The sequence below is a fragment of the Eumetopias jubatus genome, unplaced genomic scaffold (genome assembly GCF_037043125.1).
Source record: "Eumetopias jubatus isolate StellerSeaLion01/CBP00866 unplaced genomic scaffold, mEumJub1_p1.0 scaffold_14, whole genome shotgun sequence".
Lineage (NCBI taxonomy): Eukaryota > Metazoa > Chordata > Mammalia > Carnivora > Otariidae > Eumetopias > Eumetopias jubatus.
In genome coordinates, this window is record NW_028274820.1 from 32,379,810 (window position 1) to 32,407,356 (window position 27,547).

The following is a 27,547-nucleotide window of genomic DNA, read 5'->3' on the forward strand; positions in this document are numbered from 1 at the left end:
TGGCTGCATAATATTCCATTGTTAAACTGAATTTTCTGACCTGCTTTGTTTTCCAGCTTCTGCAAGCACCTATGTCCCAACGGTGTGCAATGGGCGGGAAGTTCTCGACTCCACCACCTCATCTCTGTGATTGTGAATTCCAGTTCAGTTCTCGTGTTTTTAGACTGTTAGACAAAAGTGCTCGTGTGCAGCTCCAGAATATGGGAACAGAGCAAAAGAACCCTAGTACCTTTTTTTAGAAACAGTACGATAAATTATTTTTGAGGACTGTACAGTATGTAGTGATGTGCTAGAACTTTTTAGGCTGATTTTAGCGCCCCTATTATTAACGATTCCCCGGAACATGGAAATAACCATTGTTTACAAGAGCTGAGCATTGGTGACAGGGTCTGACAGGGTCAGTCTAAACAAAAATATGGTGGCAATATTAGGTAACTTTTTTTCCTATGAAGTTTTTTGTAGGTCCTTGTTGTAACTAATTTAGGATGAGTTTCTATGTTGTATATTAAAGTTACATTATGTGTAACATTGTTTTTCTCAGCACAAAATAAAAAGCATCTGTATTAATGTAAAAATATTGAGAATAAAACCTTCAAGGTTTTCCAGCATGGTGGATATGGCTTATTCTTTTTTAATCACTCCAAGTAATCTGAATATGTTGACTTTAGATTATTTCTATTTTTAATGTTGGATGTAATTGTCTACTGTGCTTCTCTTTACACCTATATATGCTCTGAACACAAGCTGTTACCCTGCTAGAGAGTTCTGAGCATATCTGGACTTTGCAGATTACAAAGATCAGAACTGGAGGATACCACAACTATCCGGCTGTATCAGTGGCCAGGTGACAATACACATACAAGTTTCTTTAAGCCACATCTGTAGGCAGCCCAGAATTTGCCCAAATGGGCCTCTGATGCAGTAAGTAGAGGGTTCTTGGCATGCAGACACTGTGGCCTGCCAGGGAAGGCTGGATAGCTCTCATTTTCAAAAGCATAAAGACAGGAAACTATTCTAATAGAAATATTCTAAACTAACCAGGAAGTTACTAGGAAGGAGGCTGGGAAAGCATCTTGTCAATCCATTGGAAAATCACTCCCACCACTGAGAGCTAAATGGGGCAATAAAATGCAGGATATGTTATGTTCCAGTGCATTTCCAAAGTCTCAGGAACAATACTCAGGCACACAGGCTTGTCATTAAACTTGAATATTTTACTAAGCTCAATACAGGAGTGAACAGGCAAAGCGTGGATAAAGTAAAACTGGCTTATTCGTACCCACGCTTTCCTACTTCCCCTTGTAAACGCTTCAGTCACAAATCGTTTATCAATGTAGGAAAATTCACTAAGAACTCATCTTCCTGCCAGGTCGTATTCCAGGTACCATGACTAGAGAACATATTCATTTCCTGTGGCTGACTTAACAACTTGCCACAAACAGGATTACTTAAAGCAACAGAAAAATTATTCTCTTACAGTTCTGGAGACCAGAAGTCCGAAATCAGAGTGTTGGCAGCACTGTCCCCCACCAGAAGTTCTAGGGGAGAATCCATCCCATGCCTCTTGTAGCTTCTGGGGTTGTCAGCTTCCTTGGCTTGTGGACCCATCACTCCAGTCTCTGGCTCCATCTTCACGTCACCTTCTGTGTGTCTAGCTTCCCCTCTGTGCGTTTCTGATGACCATGCTTGTAATTGGATTTAGGGCCCACCTGGATAGTCCAGGATAATCTCAGCACAAGAGCCTTATATTAATCACATCTGCAAAGGCCCTTTTTCCAAATAAAATAACATTCCCAGATTCCAGGGGTTAGGATATAGACGTATCCTTTGGGGGGAGGGGCACTCTTCAGCCCATGAAAGAGGGATCATTCGATGTAGTTCCTGGCTTTAAGGAACATAAAGGCAGGAAATTATTCTAATGGAAGAAGTGTGAATGAGGAAAATAGCGAGAGGAAGGAGGAGGAGACTGGAGGGCCCATGGGCTCAATAACCACGGCCTGGTTCATCGGGACGTACCGATGCTATTTTTAAAACATCTAGAAATTGTGAGCAGGTGCACACAGCCAACAAGCCAGGGCTTGAAGGACATACAGTGAGGAGTCAGATGTTTGAAATTCTCTCCTCCCTTCTGAATGCATTTGGATCAGCAACCTAACCAATCCATCCAGAATGCACAACAGTGCAAACCAGTCCCCGAACTCATATTCAAAGAAGAACCTGGATTTGGGGGGAGTGGGTGGGGAGGACTGGGGTGTAGATTCAAGGCCTGAGATGGTAGAAGAGCGTCCTGCTGTGGTGGACAGTGGCGGGGGTGCTAGGTGAGTATGCCCCCAATGAGAATCTGTTCAAGATAAAGACTGAGGCAAGGCTGATGGAGAATAAACATAATCCATTGATGGAATAGGTCAGAGGGAGGAAGGCCATATCAGATGCGTGGTTCAGAGACACAGCTGACGCCTAAAACAATCAAACTGATCATGGATCTTTTTAAACAAGACAATGAGGGCATGGGTGAATCTTGAGAACACCGTCCTGGAGAGCTCGATTTTGATCTACAGGCCACTGTAGCTTTCACACTCCACCTGCACACCAGAAGCGAAGTAACTTGACGATTCTCGTCGTTTTCTCCTTACTTGCCCCAAGCCTTGTTCCCTATTGGAAAGAGAATTACCTAACACGTGATCCCTAGAAATAACCTTTTGAAAAATATTCAGAGTATGTATGGGAAAACAGCAACTATAAAATCATTTTTACATTAGCCATTTCAAATAAGTTTTTTGTTTTTTTTTAACTCTGGTAAGAACATTTCATCCTTCCAGAATATAAAACTGGTTGAGCCGATCCATCTTTGCAAAAACTTCCTGAATTTCAGGAACCCAAGCAGCATGATCTACCCTACTCATTAACATATCATAACCACACTCTGGGTGATGATTGTTGGTCTTCTGAGTGTTTCCGGTTTCTGAAATGCTCGGGGTCCTCTCTAGCTTAAATCTTAATAGATTCTCTTGCCCACCCAGATTCATCATGGTAATATAAAAAAGCCCCAATTTCTGGGGCGCCTGGGTGGCTCAGTCGGTTAAGCATCTGCCTTCGCCTCAGGTCATGATCCCAGGGTGGGATCAAGCCCCACATCAGGCTCCCTGCTCAGTGGGGAGCCTGCTTCTCCCTTTCCCTCTGCTGCTCCCCCTGCTTGTGTGTGTGTTCTCTGTCAAATAAATAAATGAAATCTTTAAAAAATTAAAAATTAAAAAGCCCCATTTTCAAGCTGTGGGGCAAGCTGGTTGGCAGACCACACAGGGGACAGATTAAGAGAGAAGCTGAGAAAGGAGGTAATTCAGACAGTGCACCTTTACAATCTCCACGTCCATTTTCCCTGGGCTAGCCCCTGCTTTCCTCACTTAGCCATCTTGATAGCTTCGGGCCCCAGAGCTCTTCACTGTAAGCCTGGAGAAGTCAACAAAAGTGAGGTGCCAGGAAGACGGAACACCACTGTGGGTTCAAACCACCGGAACTCTAAAAACAAAGGCCCAAACCTGCGAAGAAGGCAATGATCACTCCTGCCTTGTGACACAAAGTTGAGGTTTTCAGAACTCCCACTGGTTTAATTCTTTTATTTAACCCAACCAATGGTAATCTGAAAGCAGCCATCTGAGATAAAGGAAATATTGCCCTGCTGTACACCAAATCTACCAATACCCACAAGCTATTTTAGATAGAGTTCTTTCTCTAAGACTCATTAATAAGATGAGGAAAATTCCAACAAATTAAAAGCTAATTGGAGGTCCATTTCTCAAGGCACCATTATTAAAGGAATCCTAACTGTCTTTTGTAGCTCAGTAGGTCTTAAAATAGGGTTTGGTAAATGTGTGTGGATGAAGGTGTGTGCTTCCTGGACACTGGCAAATGGATGAGGTGAACCTCTCCAGTGCTGGGACTCAAGAATCTCTGCTGAAACTACTCTTGGGGCGCCCGGGTGGCTCAGTCATTAAGCATCTGCCTTCGGCTCGGGTCATGATCCCAGGGTCCTACGATCGAGCCCCGCATCAGGCTGCCTACTCTGCGGGAAGCCTGCTTCTCCCTCTCTCACTCTCCCCTGCTTGTGTTCCTTCTTCCTCAAATCATAAAATCTTTAAAAGAAAAAATTGAAACTACTCTTACACATCAAGAGCCCCTACTTGAGGATACTATGGTTCCTTTAAATGGATCCGTATATGAGATTAAATATTATCTACAAATCCAGTTACCTTAGCAATAAGTATTACACAAATCCCAACGAGACAAGGTGTTTAAATCAATCTTGCTGGTTGAATCTGAACCTATTCACATACTTTAGTTTTATCATTTGCTAATCAATACTGAGAAGTGAGTCCCAAAACTACAAGAGGAATGCAGAAGAGTATCTGGCTTTGCCTTTGTGTGGGTGATTGAGCCTGGGTGGCTCAGTTGGTTAAGCATCCGACTCCTGATTTCAGCTCAGGTCATGATCTCATGGTTGTGAGATCGAGCCCCGTGTCGGGCTCTGAGTTCAGTGGGAGTCTGCTTGTCCCTCTGCCCCTCCCTCTGCTCAAGCATGCTCTCATCAAGGGAAGGTGATGGGTTATTTTCTTCCTGAACATCTCTAGAGACTTGAGAAAATTTTGAGGTGGTAACCACCTAATGGGCCAAGAATCTGTATGCAGATTCTCCTGAATAGTTTTGCTCATGGGTGGCAGCAATTAAAACTACTGGTCGGCAAACCATAGCTTGAAGACCAAATCCTAGTCCAGTACCTGTTTTTTTAAGGCCTGGGAGCCAAGAATGCGTCTACATTTTTAAATAGGTGAGAAAAGAATCAAAGAAGAATACGTCATGACAGGTGAAATTTAAATGACACTCAAATTTCCGTGTACATAAATAAAGTTTTATTTGAATGCAGCCACGCCATCTGTTCACATGTTGTCTGTGGCTGCTTTCATGCTACAGAGTTGCAACAGAGACCACATGTCCTGCAAGGCTGAAAATATTTACTACCCGATCCTTTACAGCAAAAGTTGGCTGGTCTCTGACCTAGACAACTGCAAGAGTAATATCAATTGTGATGGTAGCATCAATATCCACTGCAATAGTGTTATCAATTTTCAATTACTTGTCCCCATCTTCAAGTTTTACTTCATTTATGATCCTAAAATGAACTCATCTGAAAATATTAAGCTAAAAGAAATAAAATCCAGCAAGAGTGTCATCTCTGGCCAGGCAATGTGAGGATGAAATCCATTTTAGCATCCAATGAATACAACAGGTGTTTTTTGTTGTTGGTGGTGGTTTGTTTTTTTTTTTTTAAGTTTACTCATCTTGGGACCTTTTCTTTTTTTTATTATTATTATGTTATGTTAATCACCATACATTACATCATCAGTTTTTGATGTAGTGTTCCATGATTCAGTTTGCCTATAACACCCAGTGCTCCATGCAGAATGTGCCCTCTTTAATACCCATCACCAGGCTAACCCATCCCCCCACCCCTCTCCCCTCCAGAACTCTCAGTTTGTTTCTCAGAGTCCATAGTCTCTCTTGGTTCATTGGGACCTTTTCTTTAGGGCAACCTGAATTTAGGGCTTCGTCCTGTAAATATGAGATAACATCCATAGTTATGATAAAAGAGATGTGAGGATATTTTAATTTCTCTCAAGAGGAAGACCTACTCTACATATCTTCTGTTCAAAAAAGATAAATGTGAGCAATACACTGACTTTAACCTTGCCAGTGAAGTCATCTTCCTACCCCAACTTCCAGGAAATTTACTTTCATGAGGAAGAGAGAAACGATCGGCACATTAGCCTTCTATTAGGAATGACCATGAGCCACAGGAAGTAGTTCTATTGACAGACGTCAAATGACAGTTGACCCAATTGGTCTGGAAGAATCACAATCATGACCCATTAACTGGGAATCTGGACACTCTGGTTCATAAATGATTAGACCCAAGCAATTATTCCATATAACCATTAAACCATCTTTTCTCCTTGTGAAGAAAATAATCACAAAACTCTACACAAAAATACTATGAAACATTTCTAATCCTGGAAAGGGCTTGATTTACTAGTAACCAAAAAGGGGAAAAGTCAACAAGAATAAAATTCAGTCTTTTAAATCTAGCAGACACATATCAAATTGCTCAACATTGTTAAATGGCATGATGTAATTTATCCCAGATGACATGGTCTCATCCAGTGGAAAACTGATTTAAATATGTTTTGACAGAGCGCTAGGAGATATTATAGGCAACAATGGACTTAATGTAGTATTTCAGGCTTCAAAACCTGTGCCTTTTAGAAAAATAACCTATAACTTCTTCTACCATATATGAGGGGAAAGAAACAACAAATGTCTACTAAAAGTCACAGAAACATGATTAATTTGTTTATGCCTTTAAACATTCCACTAAGCTCTGCAAAGGCAAGACATAAAATTACAGTGAATTTCATAGCGTAGATTGGTCTGAATATTTTCCTGATATTCTTTCTGTCATACGCCTTCAGTGCTCAGAATAAAATGACAAATCACTGGGGAAAGGGGAAAGGCAGCTCCCTTCCAAAGATGGGACTGAGCTGACAAAACCTATTTTATATCTAAAATTAGAAATAAAATAAATTCTTCAGTACCAACTACATTTTCAGAGAGTTCATTAAAATTTAAGGCATTTTTTTGACATGTCAGAGATTTTAGTCCAGTGACAGGAGAAGAAAGAAGCCACCTGGGAGCAACTCCCAATTATCTCTATGGCTTGGTATATACACGTGGAACACAGCCGAAGATGAAGAGGTGACAGGTGACTATGTGCAACCTCCTGACTCTGTCCAGCCTGGACACCTTTGCCAGGGCTCCTCTGAAAAGGCGCATCTCCAATGTACTGTCACTCTTCTGTTTAAATTTTGATCAAGAGGGGGAAAGGCTCATCAGAGCACAGTTACCAGGATAAATGTGAGCAATGCCAAAATAATTTCTTGTAATAATTTCTAATTAAAAAACAAGATTTAAGAAACTGCACGTGAAAAAAAAGCTGATGCTAAGTGATGCCCTCCCTGAATTTCACGACAAACAATAAAACCATGGCAACCTCACCTATACTCATGAATCCCACAGCAAAGATGTACACAAAAGGAACACTCATTCAACGATAACAGGATGGTTCGGTGTCTTACCCACCAGTGGAATAACTGCAATTATTTATTTTTCTCCCACTTTCCACAAAAATGAAGACATTACCTGCCGATCAAATGTTACAAGTCATACCTCATTGAAAGACTTGGGACAAAACTCTCACAGACCCTGCCCTTATGGCCTGCCTCTCAGGCAATCACCCGTCTTTTTAAAAAAATCTAGATTAAGATCTACAAAGATTACTGTTTATTGAAAGCAAACCAGAGGACCTTAGATCATCAGTGGTCAGTAAACTCCCCTCTTTCCCAGTTCTGAAACAATAAATGTTTACACACAATTAGTCAGATCCAACTTCATTCAAACTTCTTTCAACAGGTAATATTCAAGTCGTGCTAATTCTGGTAATCCATCCGTCAGAGGAAGCATCACCATCACCTGGATCACTTTTGAGATAAGAACAACATGTATTTCCTAACTACTTATGGTACAACCACATTCTTATTATGAATACAATTAGACGCAATTTCCCAAAATTGAATTCCTGCCTTATATACTCAAAAAGAAAAACTTCTATGGAAGTCATAATCCTCAATGTCTTAGCAGAAAAATAACCATATAACTTTGACGCTTGACGTAGGGCCAATACCCCACTGATTTTCTGCGAACCATGAAATTATCCCAATACCTTTGCACAGTTATGTGCAGTTATACACAAGCCATTCCACTTTCTTCTTCTTGATTTTGCACGTGATTTGATAAACAAGCTTTCTCACTCATTTGAAATTATACTTCAAGTATTACATAAATGGTCTTAAGCCATTTGGTTTCCACAATACCATGGGCTTGTTTGTTTTAATGGAATGACAGGATTCTCTTTGCCTTTTTTTTTTTTTTAATACTCCTTCGACTCTTTCAGTCAAGCCCTTCTTACCAGTTCCAACAAGGGTGAAATTTCAAAGGCGAATGTAAGTTTAGGTAACCCAAGCACATGTTTACATGTTTATTCTTCCTGAAAAGTTACTGCTTACTTAGGCTTCTGAAATCAAGAAAGACCCTATGGAAAAATGAAAAATTTATTGTCTTTCTTTGTTCATCATTTTTTAATAGAAAAGATGTTTTAAGGTCTGTCAGGAAAATAAATAATGGGAAAAAAAACTATACCTTAAAATTTTTCCAATCTTCTCCCAAACTATAAACAAAGAAAAGACATAAATAGAATCACAATGCATATGCTCACATCTGCCCTCCAAAGCACGCTTTTTATGTAGAAGTTATAAAGAATAAAAGTTACCCATTAATTATATGGCATGCATCAGCAGTGCACTGGTGGGCTTAACCTTGGGTTTCAGTTATGTCTATTTACAGATAAATCTCTTCCTGAGTTGAGCTTCATCTTCAGTTGAGACCCAAGCCATTTGCTTTCCTATTTTTGGCAAAATACTTGACCATGTGATAAGGCAATCAAACGTTTCAACCTCCTTCCCTTTTCAGCGGCATGGCCCTCCTCTGTGAGATCACCAATGTGCCGGGATACAAAGACAGAATCTAAGCTACGGTCCTGTAGGACTAGAGATCAGGTTTCTTTGTTCATTAGTCTGAAGGCTACAGCACTGTCTTTTCATATATTTGGGGATCTTGAGGATTTCAGTTGAACAGATTCAAAATGGTCTTCTTTTTCCTATGAAGAAAAAAAAATTGAAACAAAATGAACTCATTCAAATTCCACTAAGATTTTAGGATCTTATGCGTCCAGAAGGAAAGTTGTGGAAATCATTTTAATCTACATACATGCCAGGTGTGATTAGGATTTTACATTTAAAGGAGAGTGGCAGATATAAAACAGATAGTGTGCCCACCCTGAAGGATGCTTTTGACATCCAGGAGATAAGACAGACAATCCAAAATAGAAGCTAACACATGATCGCAACAGATACCAAAAAATACAGCTTCACAAATTTTTGTGAAGAAACCACTGAGACCAGACCCTTCTTAAGGGGACATCTGACCTAGGTGCTGAAACAGATGACCTTGCCATAAGAATTTTGGACAAAAGAGGTCTGACAGAAGCTACATATTTGCAAGATAACATAGGATACATAGTAAGAAGGAGAGCAGAAATAAATAAGGAGGACCCCAGTAAGACATAAGATCATTTGGGTTCCCTGACATGTTTTAGGAAAACCTTTTGGGTACACACCTTCCAAAGATATTAAAAACAAGTCATCTTAGATAACAAATCAAAATTTTAACTCAGATACATCATTGCTGGCTTTTGTTACATATTACATTCAAAATGCAGCCTATTAAAATAAGCACTTCTTTAATGGGGAAAAAGAGAATTAAGAGAATTCTCCCAGGTTTCACTGTGAAAGTCAGAAAAAACTTTCTGTGGAGTCTGCTGAACTGGGGGGGCGGGTACTATGCTTTCAAAGAGAGTAACAATGAAGAGAACTAGGGTTGTTTTTAAAATAAAGGAAATAGGCGGACCAATCCTAGGTGCAAACAGATGCGTGTCTGAAGTAGAGAAGTGAAATGAGAAAATAAAAGTGAGCAGACCCTGAGTATCTGTCAGAAAGAATAAGGCCACTTTTGTCTTTCTCTCATTTGAGTGGAGAAATCCAAGACTTCAGATGAGCTTTCGGGCTACAGGGAAAGGAGTATAGGAAAAACGTCACCATGTGAACACCACTGTCTCACTTTTCCTTGTCTGCGCTGAGATGACATGCCCCCACGAGGGCAGACCGTGCATCTCCTCAGTGCTCGCACGCCATCACTCTGAAGAAGTTTGCCTGGAGCCTCATGTTGACCAGACCTCACTTCATTGAAATAACCGTTGATAATTCCAGTGTTTACTAAGCCCCAATGCACTGCAGGAACAGGACTAGACTTTAGGGATATACAAAATGTCTGTCCTCAAGGAGCTTGCAGTGTATCGTGGGAAAGAGCTTTAGGGTACCAGCAGTAAACTAAAAAGGAAATCTGAGATTTTTATGGTCTTTCCTTGAGAAGATTTGATTCAATATGTTCCTGAGGGGAGAAGGGGCAGAAGCCTGTTGGTGATCCTCAAGGTACGATTTGAAAGAAAACACTGAAAACACTTTATAAAATCATGTTAGCGTCATAGGGCTTTAGATGCTGTGTTCTCTTTGTTCACATGGGATTTTGCTATTATTGAGATGGTGGGATATACATGTTCTTACACATGTACGTGTGTGTGTGTGTGTGTGTGTGTGTGTGTGTGTGTACTTAGCACCACTGAGACTTATGGATGACAAGAATCGTAGCTTATTCATTTTTTAAATTCCCAAAACTTGACTCCAGGCCTAGTACATGGTAGGCTGTCAATGCTTATGCAAATGTATTGAAATGCCACATTTCAGAAAGGAAAACACTGGATTGGAACTCAGGAGATGGGTTTTTAACTCCTACCTAACCCTCTCTTAGACAAATAGCAGAACCTCTCTAGGTATCAGTGTACTCAAACATTAAATAAAGATGCCATAGTCTAGTTCTAAATTCAAGAATTTACTCAAAAGCCAACTTTTCCCAGAAGCTTCTCCTTACCTGTCACTACCTTATTGCACTCCCTTCTCTATGCTCTTGTCACAATGGATTTTGGTAAGTGCCTGTGAATGATGTGCATGTGCCATGTCCCAATAAACTAGACAGTCTCTGACATAAGAAACTATCTAATTTGACATAGCACCAAAACCGGGCAGAGTGTCTCTCAGATAGTATCCCATGAATGACGGTAGAATGAACAAAGAAAAGAAAACAAACAAAAAACCCTGAAGATACATTTTTAAAGTTGCTGAAAAAAGTCAAGAAAAGTCAACCCATAAATAAAACCTCGTAAGTCCAATGGATTGGGAGGAAAATACCAAATGAGTTCTAACCTTTAGGACAGGAGTAAGCATATATAAGATAAAGCAAATCTTAAATGACAGAACAGTTAAGAAACTTACAACCATTTTTGCTCCACAGAGCCAGGCATAACAAAATTTTTAAATGGGACACACAGTAAGACTTGTCCGATGGTATTAATAGCAGCTTCATTCATAGCTAAATATTAAAAATAGCCCAAGTACTCATCAATAAGAGAATGGCTAAACAAATTTTGGCATATCCATACAACAGAATGTTAACCCCGAATAAAAAGAAATCTACCACTGATTAACACAGGGTAGATAAATCTCGAAAACCTTTTCCTGAGTGAAAGAAATCTTACACAAAATACTATACACTGTGTAGTTACAGTTAGATGAAGTTCTAAAACAGACAAAACTACCGTTTAAAAAGATTACTACAGTAGTTTCCTCTGGGGGTTGAGGGTGGGGATCAATTGCAGGCAAAAGGACATGAGTCTACTTTCAGGAGTGAGCTTAATATTCTATTTTTTGATAGGATTTGGGGTGACACAAATATATGCACTTCCCAAGGGTTCATCAAGTTGCATACTTATTATGTGTGCATTTCACTCTATGTAAACAATGTCCCTTAGAAAAAAACTGAAAATATTGAATTCTCTCATCAGTTATACATATCCTGAAGTGTTTAGGCGTGAAATGCACTGAATCCTGCAGCTTGCTTTGAAATGCATCAAAAAGGATTTATTTGTAAATGAACAGAGAGAGAGAGAGATTTAGAAAGATAGGTAATAAATCAAATATAGTAAAATTTAGGCAGTGGGTATGTGGCTGTACCGTTGTACAATTCTTCTACTTTTCCAGAGTATTTTAAATTTTCATTTAAATGATTTTTTTAATCATTATGGCAATTAAAGTTGCTATTCAAAACAAAAAGAGGGAGAAAGACTTTATCCTCCATCATGTTTCCTGTGACTGTTTTCAGTAATCTTTCAAGCTTTCAATTCTCTGGCCATAAAATAACAAAGGAGGTACTGCAATATGAGAAAGACTTCAAAGTTTATTAATACTTGTAATTCCCGAGGTGTCTGGGGGGCTCAGTCGGTTAGATGTCTGCCTTCGGCTCAGGTCATGATCCTGGGGTCCTGGGATTGAGTCCCGCATCGGGCTCCCTGCTCGGCGGGAAGCCTGCTTCTCCCTCTCCCTCTTCCTGCCACTCCCCCTGCTTGTGCTCTCTCTGTCAAATAAATAAAAATCTTAAAAAAAAAATACTTGCAATTCCCACTTTTTCTTTTCATTCAGCTTAGAGGTCACTTTCTCCTCAAAATCCTACCTGGCACCTGACTGCTTCCTCCATTATAAGACAATGCCCTTACAAAGAGGGACTTACAAGATCAAATCAGGTAAGAGAAGTCTACATATACTGACGATGAGCGATCATTCTCCACGGGTCTCTTGTGTTTCTGCAAGTCTTCTAAGGAAGACGTTAATTGTCCTTTATGGTACACAATCTTCTCAAAGCTGTTTATATTACAAAAAGCCTTCGAAGAACACAAGCAAAGTTTGCTTGCAGCCCTGATACTCTCTCCTCCTGTGGAGCAAATGGCAGACTTGCTTCCTCACTGTTAGAGAAGATTCAGATTCCCCAAGCTAAGGGCTCCTGTTCTACAGTATAACACACTGTGTATCACCTAAGCCACCTCACTCTGTGGGAAGTGGGGCTTGAGGAAGCAAGAGAAACACTGTCATTTTGGCCACTGCTACTGCTGTAAATAATAGGCTTGTTTTGTTTCTGACCCAGGAGACTCCTTTCTTCAAAATGTCCATGAAAGTACGGCAGGCTAATTTGGTGGCTAGTAAGTATATTGCAATATCATAACCTTCGTAGTTCTTCACTGTTTTGCTGATGAGATGGGAAACTGACAGACAGGTGTCTTTCTAGAAGAATAAGGATGACAGCCTCACAAACTGGTTAACAAGATTTGAGCAAAGTCCATGAGAATTAGCAACAAACATGGTGAGCAAACTGTATGATCCACAAGGCAATTAAAGTTCTCCATTTCACTGCCTGGAAGTGGAAAGGAGCCAGGGAGGTGGTTGTAGGCTGAATTTCGGGAAGTGGTTCCAAGAGTTCATCGTTCAGCTGCCTGCATGGTGGCCTGGATGTTAATTCTCCTCTGAGCAAGAGGACTTCCTCACCAATCAGGCAATCAGTTGCAGGTGTGCCCCTTGGTAACAAGGAGTATTAAAATGCACCCTGATAGGAAAAGGTTTCACCCCCTTTCAGACAGAGGTTACAGAGACATGCACCGACAATGACCATTAAAGAAAAAATAGAAATCACTTATGGGCCGAAATTAGGTGAACTGTTAAAATTTTTGCTGATTCTCTTTGGACATAAGGTGGCAGGAATCAATGATCATTAAGAATGGCAACAGCTAGGCCATCCTAACGCTAAATACCTCTTGCACTCTGTCACGCCAACTTTGGGTGTGTTCAAAAAGGTCTCAGAGATTTTGTAGTGAGTCCCATCTGCAGTAACAGATTGGCCTTCTTTAGCAGATTTCCCTGAGGAATTGCCACAGAAAAACCTAGTGAGGGAATGACTAGCACTGGGGCTCTTACTGCCCCAGGTTAGGTGTACAATGTGGAAAGTCACTGCAGAATGATAAACTGACCCAAAGGAATCTTAATAGGTTAATATGATCAGCCCTAGCCTGGAAACTTCCCCTATCCTTTATTTTAAAACCAGGCAATAATTTAGATTTATGAAAATGGAGCAAGAAGTAAGGTGGATTCCCTTTTTTTTTAAAAGGCCCCAATATGCAAAATCAACACAAGCCTAAATCAACAAAAAGACAACACACTTCTAGCCTCACCCCGAAATCAATCTGGCTGGACTGAGACAAGGAGTCCCAAAGCTGAAATAGATGATGTCGGGAATGATAACCTTGCTATTCAACATAGGATTTTAGGTGGACGAAAACACCGGAAGTTTGCTTGAGTAACTGCTATGCTGCTTAAAAGCAAAAGCAAATGCGTTTGCTTGCTGTCACAGAAAGTGTCTTTCTCTACACCCTTAACCTCTTCCTCCCCATCTATCTTGACTTTGGCTGCTTTCCGGGGAAAGGTGATTAGTTTTCCTGTCACCAAGAGGGCCTGAAGGCCAGGCACAACCACCTGAGTTGGCTCAGGAGTCTTGAGGAGGGGAAGGATTCAAACATTTAAGACTCTTCATTGCAGGCACCAAAGTCAGCATCCTACCAGAACCTGTGATAGGAGAGGGACGTGTAAATTCCACTAATGGGGTTTAAGCAAGGTTCTCAGCAGGGAAGCTAAGATAATGTGACCTTGTGTGAGGGGTTCTGCAGGACCAACCAAGATCCTGCTGTTGTTGCTTCTACATCCGAAAATCCACAGGACTTGATGGTACATGGGTATATCTCCGCATCTGCTAAGTACCAGAAGAGATTCCCATGGTCAAGAGCAGTCCCACGGAGAGGAGAGCTAGAAGGGCATTGCAAGGGTTCCTAATCCCTCTGCCATCTGCAACAAATTTCTGTGGCAGGATTACACACAAGTTTCTCTACCTGCCGATGCCAAAAGGTGTCACAACATAAATGATGCAATGTCGGTGTCAAATCAAAAGCCTCAATCTCAACAGCATTGCCTGTATTGTCAGACTTCTGCCAACAAAGATGGCTGATAAACCCCCACAAAATTCAGGAAACTAAGTAAGTAAAGTTTCTTGAGACTATGTGATCATAGTTGCAATGCTAACCCTATCTGCCAGTCATGGAAAAACAGTCCAGCACTTGACTAGACTCTTCGCTATTGGAGACAGCATGGCCTCACTTGAATATGCTACCTGCTCTTTGACATCAGCTAACCTACCAAGTAGTATCTTTTGAGGTGGGCCCAAACTAACAGGCTACGTTAAAAACTGTCCAGCAAGTTGAATCACAGTCTCCACCTTTGTGGCCTCACAGCCCTAATGACCACTTTGTGATAGAATTCTCGGTGATTAATGATTCTGCCAATTAGAGACTTCAGCAATGGGAAGGAGCCTTCACACAGAGGCACCTTTGGGGATTTTAGATTCATCACCTTGATATGGCTACCAGGTAGGGCTCTTCTGAAAAGCAGCTATTAGTTTATTACTGAGTTCTTGTCAAAACTGAAAGCCATTCCCATGTGCATCTTGTGATTCTACAGCCTGGTAGTCACATTCATGGTGGGTCAGCAAGGTGGCAAAGACCTAATAAGCCTCACTTGTCAAATACAAATGATATATTCAAGAATGCAGCTGGTCCTGCCAGCAGCATCTCAACCTCATATGAAAAAATGGCAGAATACCCTTTTGGGGAAACTTTATCCCTTACCCCATCACCAAAAACGAAGCCACTGGCTCCAGTCCTTGGTTCATCTAAATTCTACGTCATGCCTGGGCCTGGTTCACTGATGGTTTGGTTGAGTTGAAACCCAGTGGGTATCCACCAGCTGCTGTAGCTGTCCTATCTCAGTACCAGGTATGCATAACTAAAAACCTACAAAATTGCTTGGCTTAGTGGGCAGAACCCAAAGCCATTCTCATAGCTGTGGCCTTGATAAACCTTATTAGATCACCACTAACTCTTGAGCAATCGGCAAGAGTCAAACTATTTGGTCTGCCACTTGGAAAACTATAGACTGACACATCGGTTACTTCTCTCTGGGGCAACAAATTCCAGAAACAAATCTCAGCTGATCAAATAATCCGGGTCACTCGTGTAGATACTTCCATTAAGGACCCATGGTCTGAAAAGATCGAAGAGAATTAAGCACATGATAGAGACTGCATCAGACAGACTGACACAAATGCTGCATGGACCCATCCTTCTGCCTGCCATAGCAACGAATCCACCATCACACACTGGGCACAAAGTAGAGGACTCTTTTTCAGATGCAGAAGTTACCAAGCATGCAAGACTTGGGATTCATGCCAAAAACTGACAAGTTTTTCCATGGCAAAGTGATGTGGTCACACCTCTGATCACTTCTTTGGGCTATCAGTAGTGCCTTACCCTTTGACACCTGTTCACGTTATGGTGTTGCTATTCCAGTCAGATCCGCTAACTCTAGCCACACCACTATGACCCTTGAAAAAAATGTGTTTCATGTTTGTGACTTTATGGATCTTTTGCAGTCTAACAATGGTACCCTTTATATCACAAAAGCTACCTGAAAATGGGCTGAGAGTAGAGGTGTTCAGTGGACCTTCAATACTTCATACTGTTGAAAGGTATCATTGAGCATGACAAGGACCTTCTCAAAAATGAATCAAAAAGATTTGACTCTATCTCCACCCTACCTCCTCCTGGCCCACACATTTAATAAGGTCGTTCAGTTATTAAACATGGTTGTCCCCAGAAAGGGATCATCTCCTCTTGGCTGTGTCATGCATAATTATCAGTAAGAAGGTTAAGGTTATACGTACTTATATATGGTTATATACACTTACATAAAAATCCAGGATTCTACCCTGACCACTCATGGACATGATGTGTCCTTTTTACTCAAAAGCAACCCGAAGGATGTCTTGTGGTAGCTCTGCCAGAAGGAAGTCTAGGAGATTCAAATATAATTCTAGTGTAACCATCTGTATTGCTTTATTGAATTGTCATGATTCTAGATCAGAAGGATAATAACCACTTAGTTGACTACACAGCTCATCAAGACCTCCTACCGTAGCCCACACAAACAAAGAGAGAAGACATATTTGGTCTCCATCATAAGTTTTTTTAAATGCCTTTGTCCCTCTTGCACTTGAATGTTCTGGTACATAGGTCTGGGTGTCAGTAAGGGGATAAGTGGAAATAAGATGAAGTTTTAGCTGCAATGGGAAAAACTGACTTTGTGGCAATGGAAGAAGATCAATAATGCAGCCTGGTAATGAGGTGCCTGGAGAGAATATACCTTAGACCCCGAGAGAGATGAAGGATGGAGGGATATTAATGATAATTTGTTTTTCAGAGCCACCCTGTCACCTTCTATGAAGGATAATGCATTAGTGTTCCCCTCTCAAACTGTTGCCAAGTACCTAAAATTTAATTAACTACTAGGTCTACCATACCCACCAGATGTTCTAACCTTAAGTAAGTCCCTTTAAACTTACTGAGAAATCTGTAAGAAACAGCAGGGAATGGCCCCAGCTTCTGCCCTAAATAACACCAACACCAACATTCCCATTGCCATTGCTCAGTCATTCCATGGAGTGAAAAAGCACCATCCAGTTTACAGCATGGACCAACAGGAAAAGTGGGGCTGAGTGCCCTTAAGCAGTCTCTCAAAGACAAAGAAGAGAGACAATTATGTGAAGTGAACTGGGAACCCTAAGGTTTACTAGCTGCAAGGAGGTTGCAGGCACCATCAGCCTGTATTGCCTAATTAATGTAGGTCCCACTTGGTGTCTCCAACAATTGTCTCTCATACTTTCTTTCCAAAGGCACCCTATGTATCTTCAGGACTGTACTTCTTGTGTAAAAGCCAGGCATTAACTTCTCTCCTAAAAACATAGTGGCTTACATTTGTACTCTAGAAGTGGTAGTAAGAGGTCATAATTCAACTATTTATGGAAATAGCCCCAAAATATCATTAACCTTTAGACAACTGCAAGGACTTTCAAAATGAGACCACTGTTGGTTATTCAGAGGTTTCTAAAGGGATAACTGATGTTATTCATATTCACCCTATAGGCAGTTATTCAATTAGAAAATGTGGTAAAAAATTTGTCCCTGACTTTAGCTAGAGTATGGCATGACACCACCTCAGCCTCTGATGACATTTAGGTCAACATCAACTCATGGTTCAAACATCATTATGGATGATATAATTGCCCTCAACTTCACCCTTGAGGGTCAAGACGGTCTGTGGAGGCACTCATCTATCTTGGGTATCTGGAATGCCATCATCCTAGATCAAAAGACAGGGACCACTTGGTTGAGTGTACTGCTCACCAAGTTCCCCTACCATGGCCATGTAAACAAAAGTGGGAGTATTGGGTTCTGCAAAATTCTGAAAATATCTTTGACCTTCTTCCACATGAATCTTATGGAGTAAAGATCTCAGTGCCAATGGAAAGGTCTCAGGCTGAGTAGAAAAGTCAGTACTAGGACTTAAAACTCTCTAGCTTTTTAAGGTGGACCCTCATGGTTTATGGGATTTATTTAGCTAGTTGGATCTGGGACCCTGGGGATACGTTTGAGGTTAATAATGCAGGTTCATCTCATCTTGCTGTTTCGGGTCCTAATGGTAGTAGCTTTATTTACATGATATATGCTGTAAATGTGCCAGATTTGAACCTAGCCTCAGTCAAACAGATTTAAAAGAGGGGTGGATAGCATGGTACACTAGTGGGAAAATTCACCAGAGCCAAGATGGTGCAGAAATTAGGTTTGGATATTTTGAGGAGATAATTCTCCATGGTTCTTTTGCATTTTTGTAGATCTTATGAGCAAGACAATGATTTCCCTTTGTTCAAGATTATCTTTTTAAAGATTTTTGTATAGAAAGCAGCCTTGGAAGCTTAAGGAACTGTATTTTTCCAGAGCAAATGGCAGGATGGTGTGTCCCTCTGAAGCAATGAACACACACACTACTTGTCTAGTACAGTAACAGTAGTATCTCTCTTTGGAGGAAAGGATTGGCATGATTCCTGCCCATTCTAAAACAATCAGGTTCCCAAAGCTTAGAGTTCCTTTCCTGTAATGCAAGCCACTGAGTGTGCAAATTTCATCTGTTCCTGTCCACAGAACCCTGAGGAAAGTGGGATTTGGGGAACTGGTATGAATGCTAATACCCTGGCTAGGGCATCTGCTGCGAGCACTGAGCTGTGCTTTGTCTCTGACCAGGAGTCTTGTGTCTCCTAAATTGTCCATGATACAGTGGCAGATTCGTTTGTTATCTTGTAAGTCGGGTGAAATCTCAGTTATTGACACTAACTATACATTTGTTATTCCATAACAAAAACATCCTTCCTAAAGTACCACAGTGAAAAAACGTAAAACCATTAAATAACCATTAGAAAGGGAATATGGCTTATTCATTTTGTTTTTAAATTATCCCTTATAATGCACTTATGTGCTTAAATTGGGAGAACAAAAGGAAATAGTTACTAAAACATTCTCAATAAATGTAATCTTCTGTCACTTGTCCCTCCTGCCGAAAATCATTTGAAACACATTCTTCTGTTTCATTCTATTTTTAATGCTGAGTGTAGGTACACTGGTAATTTCTCATATTTTAAGTCAATGGTGAAGAATGTCAATAAAATGTGTTTACAAATAATATTTAAGGCTTACTGTTAATCTGTTTGGATACCGTAATCGTTTCAAAGCTGACAAATGTGATGGCATCTGATAAGTTATCTTTAATACCTCAACAGCTTATATAACTTTTACTTTTTCTATGTGAAAAAACCATGTTACAAAACAAAAAAACAAAAAAAAGAAAAGAACGAGTGAATAAGATCTTTTTTAACCTAAAATTTTTAATATTAGAAAACACATTATCTTTGTAAAAATTCAAATATTCTAAAAATGTACTACTTCAAAAACTAAAGACTCCCATTGGTTCAAGACTCCCCCAAAGCAGCCATTGTTCATAGTCTGCTTTGCAAAGACTGACATAAATGGATGTTTAATAGATGTAATAGTCTGTGTGTTGTTTTTACTTTACTTATCTTGGACCAATGGACATACATATGTCCATTTCTAATAGCTGCATAGTTGCACAGGATTCCATTACTTTGATATATGGAAATTTCTTATCTACTCCTTCTTCATGGTGTGTAAGGTTGTTTCTACTCTGTTAACCAGAGGGGGATGGGCAGAAGCAATGCTGCGGTGAATATTCTTATATTTATATCCTTGTGTACTTTTTTTTCCTCTTTTTTTTATTATTAACATATAATGTATTATGTTTCAGGAGCACAGGTCTGTGATTCATCAGTCTTACACAATACACAGCAGTCACCACAACAAATACCCTCTCCAACATCCTTGTGTACTTCTAAGAGTATTTCTGTTGGATAAATACTATGGAGAGAGAGAGACAGACCAAATGACAGCGTTGCATGAAAGCTACTATTAGTTTACTCTGGCCCGTCGTTAATAAATGCACAGTAATACCAGGTTAAAATTCTGCTCTCACCTTTGTTGCCAAGGATTTAAGTTTTCCCAGTAGTGACTGTTTATTGGAATATACAACTTCTTCCTCATTGTCTTCTCCTTCCATGAGAGCACAACTGTCTGCCGCTGGGAGTTCACACTCTTTTGAGTTAGTGGTCATCACTAATTTGGAATATTTGTACTCCAGTCTAAGTGGTAAATAAATAAAGTGGCTATTTAGTGCAAATTAATACTAACTTTAGGTGGTCATACATCAGGTCGTTAAATGCTCTTGTAGTATAGTTGCTCTGCTAACCAATGTCCCTGACCTATAGCCAAAGCACTATGTGTTCTCATTAATCTACCATCTACACACGAATCTTTTCCAGGATTTCAGAGAATTGTGGCAGTATAGTTAACTCTTATCAGTTATTTTACATTGATTAAATGGTCCAATTATGAAGAACTTTTGAAAAACAAAGAGAAATCTTGAAGTCTGAACGCATTTTCTTAATATATAAATATTTGGAAGCTCAGGCATTATATGAATTTCCATAGTTTAGTTCATAAGGATGAGAATACCAAATAGGTAAGTGACCTGGTCTTGTTTCTGTATATAATTCATTTCTTCCTACTCACCACCGTGGATATTATAATGGCCTTGAGATATTACAATATAGAAGTTTCAGAGCTCTGCTGATATATAAATTATTTTAGAAGAATCAAATCTCATAAACAGATTCATATATATTCAGGAAATAGGCTCAATATTCAACCTTAGATTCCTGAGGTCCTGAGTAAATAAAGAGCATATTTGCCCAGATACTTAGTCTGTTTCACAAGAAACTGAAAAAGAAATATTGGAGCTAGAAGACACAATGTTGTCATGAAAAGAAAAATAGAGAAAACCTGACCTCTGATCTCAGCTCTGCTCCCATTCACCTCTGCACCCAGAGCCTCCATTTTTCTCTATTTTGTAACAAATGGGTCTAATTCAATCACCTCTAACATTCTATCATCTATTAGCAGAATAATAATCATTTCTGTTTCCTTTAAGGTTTTTCCTCTAACTCCTTTGTAGGAACAGTTTCTTGTCTCTCTGAGAAAAACTATAGGATGTAATAATAATTGGGTCTAAAACTTTCACAACAAAAGAGATCCTTCAGTTCTTACATGGTCACTCCAATGAGATTACTTACTTCTGATTCTTTTTCCAGAAGTAGCAAGTTAGAGCCACCAGCAAAACCGCGGTGAATGCTCCCACTCCTGCTCCCACTTTCAGCCAAAAGTCAACTGTTTCACAGGTTGACAACTTTTTCTCAGGCAAAGAAATTCCTTTAATGCACCATTTAGGTTCATTCCATACATACAAGGTTTCCTTTAAAAAAAAAGCACACACACACATAGATGACATAAGAAAAGAGATTCAGAAGGAGAAGAGTTCCGCTCTTTATTCATAGTAGGCATAGAGGATTATTCAGCATTCATCTAAAAGAAGCTCCAAAAAGAAAAGAAATAAGGAAATAATGAACGAAAACACAACAAAACCTAATAAAAACATGGATCGCCAGATCAGGAGGCTTGGTCCATGCTGAGGAGGTTGAATAAAAATGACTCTGTCTGGACATACCATTTGGGCTTTTTTCCTCAAATTTCTTATGATCCCTGACTTCTTAGTCATGTTTTTAATTGAAAGTTTAGGTTGTTTAATATAGAATGCGTTTCACCTACCCATGATGTAGGTCCATTTCCTCCACCAAGCTTCTCCCCTGAGAAGAAGAGCAAACCCTGGACCCAAGATAGGCAGGCACACCATGACGGGTAGGCTTGGGTAAGTGGTGGTAGGGCAGGCTGCACACTTATTTCCCATGCATTATTCTGGGTCATCACTGCCTACAGTAGGTCCTTATTCTTGTCCTCCCAAAGCAGATGACTCAGGGTTGTTAGGGCAATGTTTTACAAACTGCAAGTTGCAACTAACTAGGAAATAATGAAATCAAAATACGGGGCGCCTGGGTGGCTCAGCTGGTTAAGCATCTGCCTTCAGCTCAGGTCATGATCCCAGGGTCCTGGGATCGAGTCCTGCATCGGGCTCCCTGCTCAGCGGGGAGTCTGCTTCTCCCTCTCCCTCTGCCTGCCGCTCTCTGGGCTTGTGCTCTCTCTCTCTCTTTCTCTCTCTCTCTAATACATAAAGTCTTTTTAAAAAATTAAAAAAATAAAAAGTAAATAAAATAAAATCAATATACTGAATATCAACCATGATTTTTTTCCAAATAAATAGATCAAATAACACTAACCAGAAACGAAAATTAGAGTGCAGTGCATGCTTCCTTTTATAGTTCAACAAATACGATGACCAGTAGCAATTTATATGATGATTATATCCAGTGACATTAAATGACATGGAAGACTCAATTTTTTGATCATTGTGTCTGATTAAATTTTCTGGTGTCTGATAGTCACTTTAATATCAGAAGGATAACACCATAATGTGTCATTTTATTGTACAGGTACACACACTTCTGCAGTTAAACATGAAGTACAGGAGAATGGTATTTACTTTAAGGAAAAGTTTCAACCAAGTTTTGGATAAGAATTCTCATCATGTTTTTTGGAAAGGACATTAGTAATTGCAATTTTTTTTTTACCACATGACAACTGTACATTTTCATTAAATTTAATGTAATTAATTTTAAAATGGGTCACATTATTTTTATAAGAATGAGATGAGAAATGAGGGGCATGTTCAAATACAAATGCTACATCTCTCAGTGTAAATAATGACAATAGAGAGAAAAACATTAACTCTAAATCAGCACATGTTGGCTTCATCTGAATGCGTTCTAACAAAAAAAAAAAAAAAAAAGGCCATGCAGGGATGCCTGGATGGATCAGTCATTAAGCATCTGCCTTCGACTGGGGTCATGATCCCAGGGTCCTGGGATTGAGCACCGCATGGGGCTCCCTGCTCAACGGGAAGTCTTCTTCTCCCTCTCCCACTCCCCCTGCTTGTGTTCCTTCTCTCACTGTCTCTCTCTCTCTGTCAAATAAATAAATAAAATCTTAAAAAAAAAAGACCGTGCAATACTTTATATGGTTTCATAAATGTGTAACACCCAGTGAAAATGGCAAAGCTCTAATGTCTAATGACAGTCATAAACAAAACGTTAAAACTTCAAACTAAAAAGATACTTGTAAACCCAGGATACTTAACTTTTACATAAGCTCCTCAAATTGTTCAAGAAAAAAAAAAAAAAGATTAAGCCATTGGCCAAAATCTCTCAGTCAGTCCATAACTATTGATCAGAATGGCTTATCCCTTCATCCGGTCACATGTCATTGGCAAAGGAGAAAATGGCTGACTCCGCTGCTGAAAAACGTATTCTTCCAGCATGCTGAGATATTTTGTGAACAGGATAAATCTGATAAGCTTAAAAACATCCCTCTCAGTGATAACACAGTATCTCTTCAAATCTTTACGACTGCATGGCATTTAGAAGTAATGCTTACTACATACTGAGAAGCTGATATAGATTTCTAAGATCCAATTTGATAAAAGCACTTTCCCCACAAGTTGTGCCACTCTCTCAGTTTACAACCCTCTCTGTGGAGGACTTGTTGTAGTGTGTAAATTTAACTTCATACACACCTGGATTAGATACATTTACAGAATTGGGAAAATATACTCTTAGTCAATACAGAGAGAAAACCTGTAAATGATAGAGCAGGAAACACAGTGCAATTATTAAAAAATTAAATGATACCCAGAGCGATATTTGGCAATCACTGTATTTTCTCTCTCATGAGGTTTTGGCATCAAAAGAAATCTACCCTTGCACATGAACCTACCGTAGGCCCCCCCTTATCTTCAGTTTGACTTTCTATGGGTTCAGTTAGGAAGCAGATGACCCTCCTGATTTATCATCAGAAAGTCAAGAGTGCCCTAATTCTCTGTCACATGTCTACGTCATTCCCTTCACTTGATCTCAACATGTAGGCATTTTATCAGCTCACTTCATCACAAGGGTGAGCACAGGACAAAAAGATATTTTGAGAGAGAGACCACATTCACATTACTTTTGTTACTGTATACTGTTATGATTGTTCTATTTTATTATCAGTTGTTAATCTCTTACTGTGCCTAATTTAGACATTAAACTTCATCATAGGTATGTGTATATGTATGTAAAAGGAACTACAAAGTATACATAGTGTTCAGTATATCCATGGTTTCAGGCATTCACTGGGGGTCTTGGCACATATCCCCCATGGGATAAGGTCAATTGTAATGGAAAACAGTGAAAGCTGTCATTTGCACTACATAAAGCTCACTAAAGAGCAGACTTTTTAAAATATTTTATTCAGAGACTGGAAGTAAACACCCCCTTACTGGGTCATACCCATTTGTTTTGCCGTTGCAACCAAATACACTAAGCAAGGCGCATGAGCTTTGGAATGGAATTTATATTTTTTTTAATTGAAGCCTGATCTCATTTGGCAAATATTTTCAAAATCAGTATCTAAGTATAACAGAAATGTATACTTAACTATTTCTCAAGTTACATTTAGGACTATAGGAGGGAAATTATATATTTCAATATGACAAACACATCAAAATGTTCCTAAAGATTATTTTTAAGGCAAAAACAAGTATTTAAAAAGAATCACCTTGTAACTATCTGTTCCAAATATTCTTATAACATGCTGAACAGGATTTTTTCAATAGAATTTAAATGAAATTAGAGAGATTATTGCAACCTCATGGTCTTAACCTTCTCATCATTATCTTCGAAAAGAGAAATGTTGAATATTAGAGAATGTTTACATAAAAGGTCATCTGACTTTTCAAAGCCCTTGAGTTGAATGTGGTGGACAAAGAAGGGAATGCATCCGTTTCTCCTTTATTCTTTCAAAAAAATGATAAGGGTGTCATCATTTTAGAGAAACAATAAAGAATTTTGACCGTGAGACATAAAATATGTATCGTTATTATTACGAGGACTAAAAAGAAACCATGTTTTTTTGAAGGCCAAGAACTTTCACCCTTGGCCCACTTAAAAATGTTAACAAGAAACTGGCTCACCAGTGCACAAGATGCATGAGCAGCACTGTCTGTGTGCGCTCTCAACCGTAAGGAGCTATCCAGAGGCAAGCACACCTGATGAATGAAATAAAACTTCGCTCATTTTTGTTTTCGTGTTGTCCATTTGGGAACTTTTCCTGTTTTGTACTCAATTATTTCATGACAACACATTTTATATTACCTTTATGCTTAGACTTTATCATAAAATGTGAAAATAAGTATTGTTCCATGAAATTTAATTTCATTTTTAGGCGGATTGCTACGTGTCTGCGAGGGTGTCTGTGTACACCAGCTTTGCTGTACAATGTATTTCTTACCATAGGTTCATTGTCATTAAAGTTTGAAAAATCCCTATGTAGAGAAGAGTTCTCTGTTTTTTCCCTAGAGGTAAAGGCTACTAACACTCTAAATGCAGGAGATGAGGTAGGGCATTCGGACTTCTTCTTGTACTCCTGCCCTCCGACCTGCCAATGACATGCTCCTCCAGACCTTCCCAGACAGAATAGTGCTCCCGCTCTGAACCCTTCTTGCCACAAGCCTTCTAGCATTCTCCCCACTCCAGGCAACCTGAACGTCAGACCTATTCCATCCGCATCCCAGTTTTCAGAAAACCCATCAGAATCTGATTCTCTGATGCCAATTCCCCACTAAGGTTACCACCACTAGCAGTGACTTATTATCATGTGTGTTTTTTTTCTTGTCATTTCAATAAAATTCAGAGAGGTTGAAGTAGGAAGTCATCTTGAAGGAAGAAAAGTTTGTGTTTTTCAAATGGCATTCCTCAAAGCTAGTACAGTGAGCTAGGCACTCTCAGACACTCCTAGTAGAAGGGCAAAATGATACTGCCAAAGCAAGTCAGTACCATGTCTCAAGAATCTTAAAAATGTCCATCTCCTTAGATCCAACTAATCTTTTTCTCATAATAAAATCTAAGGAAATAATCACATTTCCAACAAGGAAGTTCATAACAGAGTTATTTACAAAAAGGATGTCTTAAATTTTTCTCAAAGGTCCAATAGGGGAGTTATTAAATCCCAAAATATATATAATAGAATATTTGTCAGTAACCAAAAATCACATTTTCGAAAAAATTTAATGACAAGGGAAATACATCAACTGTAACCACTGCTGGGGGTAACCTTATTGGGGAACTGGCATCAGAGAATCAGATTCTGATGAGATTTCTGAAAACTGTCATCAGGATGGGATAGACCTGATGTTAAGATACATGCTTTACTCTTTAGGTATGCTTTAGTGAATCATTTATACCATCCCCATCTTAATTATACCTATAAGTGCATTATATAAATCACATCTTGGTTTAATGATACCATTCCTTTATAATCCAGGTAAATATCCATAGCCTACAACTCCTTGCACAATTTATTTTCCCCCATGCCAGTGCACACGTTGAGCTACCCCAGCATGTGGGAGTTCACCTACCAAACTTGATTTTAAATGCATATTAATGTAACATTAAGTTAAATATAAGCTTTAGCCATGGTTCTGAACCTGAGTTTCTGTGATCTAAGTGATGCCAGACTAATCAATTTCTCTTTAATCACATAGCTCTGCTTAGATGGATTTTCCCCTTACCTGAAATCCTCTCTTACATGCTCCCTCAATCTCATGGAAGTCATGCTCTGTGCACAGAGGGCAAGCTTCAGCACTCTCCCACAGAAAATAGAATGTACATCCATCACAGGTGCCTGCTGGGCACTTGCTGAAATAAAAAATGAAATGACAGCTCTTATAACACATTCAATCAAGTCCAGTCAACATTTGAGTGTCCACTGCATCCTGGACAGCAATGTGTGGGTGCTGAGAAAACAAACAAAAAATCAAAAGGAGATAAAACCACAACTTCACACCTACTAGGATGGCTAGAATCAAAAAGACGGATAATAACAAGAATTGCAAACACGTCAAGAAATTAGAAACTTCATACACTGCTAATGGGAATGTAAAAAGGTGCAGCTGCTTTGGAACAAGCTGGTAGTTCCTCAGATCATTAAAATGAGTTACCACATGATCCAGTAATTCTACTTCTAGATAAAAATCCAAGAGAAATAAAAACATATGTCTACACAAAAACTTGTCCATGAATGTCCATAGGAGCATTACTCATAAGGGCCAAAAGGTGGAAACAACTCCAATACCCATCAGCAAATGAACAGATAAATATGATGTGCTATAACCATTCGGTGGAATATTACTAGGCCAGAAAAAGGAATGCAGAACTGATACATGTTGCAACTTGGATGAACCTTGAAAATACACTAAGTAGAAGAAGCCAATCTTCTACTAAT

At 39.5% G+C, this 27,547-nt stretch overlaps 2 protein-coding genes across 2 annotated transcripts in view; one reads left to right on the forward strand and one right to left on the reverse strand.

The window, feature by feature from the left end:
• The window catches only part of GRM3 (glutamate metabotropic receptor 3), a 90,662-nt gene extending 90,532 nt beyond the window's left edge, over positions 1-130 (forward strand). The window contains exon 5 of the mRNA XM_028119842.2: positions 57-130. Coding sequence (XP_027975643.1) covers positions 57-130 — 74 coding nt within the window. The remainder of the gene's footprint in view (positions 1-56) is intronic.
• Positions 131-8,761: 8,631 nt separating this feature from the next.
• The window catches only part of ELAPOR2 (endosome-lysosome associated apoptosis and autophagy regulator family member 2), a 180,160-nt gene continuing 161,374 nt past the window's right edge, over positions 8,762-27,547 (reverse strand). The window contains exons 19-22 of the mRNA XM_028118919.2: positions 26,835-26,961; positions 21,355-21,533; positions 20,199-20,364; positions 8,762-8,821 (exon numbers count right to left, since the gene is read on the reverse strand). Of these exons, the coding sequence (XP_027974720.2) occupies positions 8,762-8,821; positions 20,199-20,364; positions 21,355-21,533; positions 26,835-26,961 (532 nt within the window). The remainder of the gene's footprint in view (positions 8,822-20,198; positions 20,365-21,354; positions 21,534-26,834; positions 26,962-27,547) is intronic.